Raw genomic sequence first — 5000 nt, 5'->3', positions numbered from 1 at the left:
CTGCAAGAAATCAAGATGGGTCGTATTATAACAAAGCAATGCTCACCTCTTAGAGCCGCTGTTGACAGTGAAAATGTTTTAACAAGCTGACTTAAGATTACAAAATAATGATCATTTTGCTAGTTTGTGACGAGGATTTTAACGAAGGGGCTATTTAGATCTGCCATGTCTGAAGCTTCCGTAAACACTCTTGTGCACGCTTTGCACTGCAAGTTTTCCACATGTGAATTACGATGTCAATTAAATCAACTTTCAAAGGTTTACTTCTGCAAATGTTGAGATCACTTTGTGTGTGTATAATATTAATAATATTATACTAAAAACAATATTATTCTTTTCAATCTTGGTGAATAGCAGCAGAATATTTACCTCCCTGTTTCGCGGCTCCGTAAATTTTCGGCCACTACGTGTATTCACCTCAATTTCATAGAATAATATTATTATTTATCTCAGAACTGGCACTATGATTGCTAATTTCTTAATGAACTTCATATTTTCATCATGTGTGTGAGGGTACAAGCCACTCAACATCATTGAATGTAAGACCTTTTAGTGCTTGCAATCATCACTCAGGTTAAGCAGGATTTTTCAAACTATAATGTAGTTAGCAAGGTCAAAATACCACCGGATTATGACATTGTCTGTGGGCAATGGCACCCCCAGCACCCCATTAATTTTATTTGGGTTAGGTTTTAGGTTCAGCAGGGTAAAAAAGGATAACATTCAAATTTAAAAGTTTACCTGAAGATGGCATGTTTCCTGGTTCTGCTGGAGACCCTTTGCTCTGCTCTGAGAGGTTTTTGCAAGGGTAATACACTTTTTCTTTCTCCTCAAAAACCAACATTTGATTTATTTCAGTTACACGTACATTGATTTTTATGTACAGCGTATGTTGTGGTTCAACTTATTTCTTGGTTCAAACTTTTTTAAACCAGTTCAATTTTCATTTTCCTTTGTTTCAGATTACATTTATGATAATGACTCAAAAATAGACAAAGAAAAATCAAAGTTGAACTGGTTTGAAAAATTTTAAATCAAGGAAAAATTTGAACAACATGCACAATAAAATTAATAATGTCCCACGGCTAAAGAACTTGACACTTAAATAAAAGTTCATTTTTATCATAAAAGCCCTGTCTACAAGAGAAATTTTCATGTGACAACTTTTGTGCAACAATTTTTGTTTGGTCGAGCAACCTTTTTAACCACAATTTTTACTTGGTTGTGTAGATGAGGAAATTTTGCCAATTTTTGTGTGACAAATGTAGTTGCTGAAAAGCTGGCGAGTTAGCTTTTGTGCGACATATAAAAGTTGTCATATACAAAAAATTGCTTGTGTAGATGACTCGTCACATAAAACATGGTGAATATCTGCCTCTTAGAAAGTGCCATTGGAGAGCAACCAGGCAACCTTGCCTTGTTTCTACTTTATCTCTGCCCTCCAAAGGCATTGGTGACCCACTTATCTGCAAATATTATTATTTGTTCTGCTACATGTATCTACATGATCAATAATTGATCAAATAAATGTATATGTAAATGTACAGATAAAATTGTCACATAAAAACTGCTCGTGTAGATTGGGTTTAAATTTGACATAAAAAACCATACATGTACACGTAACTCACATAATTTTATACAGTTGGTTATTGAAGCCATTTCTTGAAGAGCATAGCTGGTGCTATGGCTCAATGTGTCCTGGCCTAAATTCCCAGAATTTGAGTAACACCTGGGCAACTTGTGTTTGTTGCTTGTCTTCTCTGCTCCTAAATTTTTCTCCAGGTATTTTGGTTTTCCCTCTGTTATCAAATCCTGAGTGAATTTCATTAAAATCGTAGTCTCCTCCAAAAGGAAAGACATTTATTAAACAATATCTCAGAATAAACGGCCATCTGTCTTCTATTTTTAGGGTATCGTTTTAAGAGCACAACCTACACTACCATGAATGGCCCGATATTCAAGATCAACCACATCCGGAAATTTATTTGCTACACTAATATGATATTTGATGTTTACAAAGCATCAAGTACAAATGGCTCCTAAAAGGCTATAAGGAGGGATTGTTAATTCTTCAACGGATCTCCTTGGTTTCGCCAGATATTTCATAATTTTAGTTAGCGCTGTGAGGAAAATTTCGATCGCACATCAATAAAGCGATAAAGGAGATAATGAATACAAATACAAAAGCCACAATACCTCGTTTGCTTCCCGACTGTCCTCCATTTTGGACAAGAGTTCCCTCCTGATCGACACTGCTGAAGGTCGATTCCTCGCAAAATACAACATAATCGCCACACAAAACCGACAGAAAACAGTCCAGAGAAATGTTGGAAAAGTAGAGAGGTCGAGTCTAGAGAATTTAAAGCATATTTATGAGAAACACAGCAAGAAGACCAATCACCCGGGGTGGCGAAGGAAAACGATAGCTTCCACCCCTTCCCATATTGCTCAGTGACCCCTTTTCACCAAGGCCAGGATGCTAAGTGATGCATGCAGGAATTGAAATTTACCGCGGGAAGTTCGCATATTTGGTCTTTATTATTCTATTGAAAGTGAGTTATACTGCTCGTTTCGCATTGTTCATTGGCTAAAAAGTGAGTCTTTTGGAACGTGTAAGCTTTGATTGCACCCCTTTAGTCATCATTTTACTGATAAATTGTTTCCGTAATATTTCAATTATCATAACTTCGCCTTAATTTTTGACACCATTTTCTGGCCAGTAGAGGGCAAGTTCGAAACATACCGTTTTTCCCTAATTAGCGTTTTATTACTATTATTATTATTCTTATTATTATTAACCCAATTTGCACCCATTCTTGTTGGACTTGGAGCTTTAATACTACTCGCAAATCTCTTGAGGTATTGGTAGATCATCTATATTTTGAAAAGTTTCTCTTCCAAGTAATATGAACTTAGCCAATTAATGTGCATTATCTCTGATTTGTCACAGATGCATAAGTTAACTTTTAAAATTTACATGGGAATAGCAACTTTTAGTATGTACCAAAACAGTGGATAGCATTGAAGGCACTCTCTGATTGGCTACTCAAACTGTGAATTGCTGCTATTCACCTCCAAGCAACTTGCATAGGATTTGCACCTGAAATGATGTAGTCGCTGCAGGAATAAATGAGTTAAAATCATCTTTTTGGGCAATATTATCTCATTGTTTTAGTATTACAAACACCTGGGGGGTATATGGGTTTAAAAGGTATGTATGTTTGGCCTCAAAGGGTATGGTTTTTTTAGCTGTTTTGGTCTGAAATAGGCTATTGATTTTGACCCTTTTGGTCAGAAATAGGGTATGGTTTGTGCACTGAAGTCTCGAATTGGGTATGTTTTTTAGAAGAAGCTAATAATATTGTAGTTCTTCATTATTAGGCAAGAAAACCATCAACAAAAGCCCTTCTCAAATTGTTATGCCAACCATGTAACAGCTAAAATAGGTCTGAAATAGGGTAGGGAAAATCATAGATTTTGGTCTGAAATAGTGTAATGGTTTCAAGAAGCGGGGTGCACACCCCCACTCATTTTTTTTTCCCCTTCCCCCCAAACACAACTATTCAAGTCAGTGTCAGTGGCTAGTTTAGCTCACCACTTTGCTCAGTAAATATCCACCACTAGCCACCTCCACTTCCATGAACAGCTGTTAAATATCGAAAGGAGAGGTGACTGATCTTCACACTGAACTAGACAATAATTGTTATTGTCTAGTTCAGTGTGCTTAAATTTTTAAGCAATTGTCTCTCATAGACCCCTGAAAAATTCAGGTGGTTTCAACAGGATTCGAACCCATGACCTCTGCGACGCCGGTGCAATGCTCTACCAACTGACCTATGAAGCCACTCAGTTGGCAGCAGGTCAATTTGTTGGCTTCATGTGTTACGGTAAAAGGTCTCAATGAAATAAATGTATATGTCTGTTATAGACAAAAGGAGAAGTAATCCTCGCACAGTTTGAGAGAGAGTGATCACTTAAAAGTAGCTTGTTTCATGTCATGGACTCCTGCTTAACATTCATGATCTCTGTTAGTTGTTTATCGTCACAGTGGTTCCTTGTGATTTACGTTCAACTTTTCCTATGAAGATCCTCTTTTTCCTTGTCTTTCTTAAGGATAAGGGACAATTTAAGCAAAGATGACAAAGAAAAATTAAAAAAATAGCTTTAAAAGAGAAAAACATTATTGGGTGACACATGGGGCTTGCACTTTAGCACATTTCTTTACCATCTTTTGGAAAAGGTTAAATTTGATGGAGAGTCTGAGAACACATATCAGTTAATGATTCTCTGTCTTTTCTCTAAAGCCAAGCCATATCTTGGATAAGTGAGCTTCACAGGACACAAAGTTATGTTTTTTAAGGAGTTTTCCCATGCCATCTACAAGTACTTGTGACTGTATTATTGCAGGAAACAGCAATGCTAAATTATTTGTATAAACAAGGGTGAGGGACTGGCAAGGCTATATGCATTACTGGGGAGAGGTAGAGGGGAAACAAACTGGCAAAAAAAAACTGAGAGATCACAGGAAAAATATTTTGAAATTTCATATCAATAAATTATTGATTTTTTTGCAATTTCATATTGTTTGTTACTCCCCAAAGGCTAAAAAACCTTTATTGGATTGTAGCACACACCTTTCACATGTTTATGCTGTGCTAAATTACATAGGAAAGGGGCTATGCCTTTCACTGAAGTTAGTTTATTGCTAGGAGGAAATGTCATCAAAGAAGAAGCCCTTGGATGATGCAAGAAAGCAACTACAGGAAAAACTAAATAATGTTGAGGAACAATCTGAATATATGTGCCAGTTTATTAAAGACATGGTCAATGAGGTACATGTGTAAAACTTATGTACATTGTGTGTACAATACTGTCACTCTCTGGTGATAAGAAACTGAAAGCTGTGAAGCATGTGCAGGGTACAGCACTGGTTGCTGAAATGCCTGGGGGAAGTGAGGGGATGAAACATTGGGTTTGACTAAACTGGTTACAAAGACATG

General features: G+C 36.6%; 1 protein-coding gene and 1 pseudogene across 1 annotated transcript in view; one reads left to right on the top strand and one right to left on the bottom strand.

Moving 5' to 3' along the window:
- Positions 1-2478, bottom strand: part of LOC137995884 (uncharacterized) — a 22280-nt pseudogene extending 19802 nt beyond the window's left edge.
- Positions 2479-2512: 34 nt separating this feature from the next.
- The window catches only part of LOC137995115 (tudor domain-containing protein 1-like), a 19261-nt gene continuing 16773 nt past the window's right edge, over positions 2513-5000 (top strand). Inside the window, exons 1-2 of the mRNA XM_068840927.1 lie at positions 2513-2552; positions 4710-4832. Coding sequence (XP_068697028.1) covers positions 4716-4832 — 117 coding nt within the window. The 5' untranslated portion in view covers positions 2513-2552; positions 4710-4715. The remainder of the gene's footprint in view (positions 2553-4709; positions 4833-5000) is intronic.

Source organism: Montipora foliosa, chromosome 1, assembly GCF_036669935.1.
Source record: "Montipora foliosa isolate CH-2021 chromosome 1, ASM3666993v2, whole genome shotgun sequence".
Taxonomy (NCBI): Eukaryota; Metazoa; Cnidaria; class Anthozoa; order Scleractinia; family Acroporidae; genus Montipora; species Montipora foliosa.
This window is presented reverse-complemented; position numbering and strand designations above follow the sequence as displayed.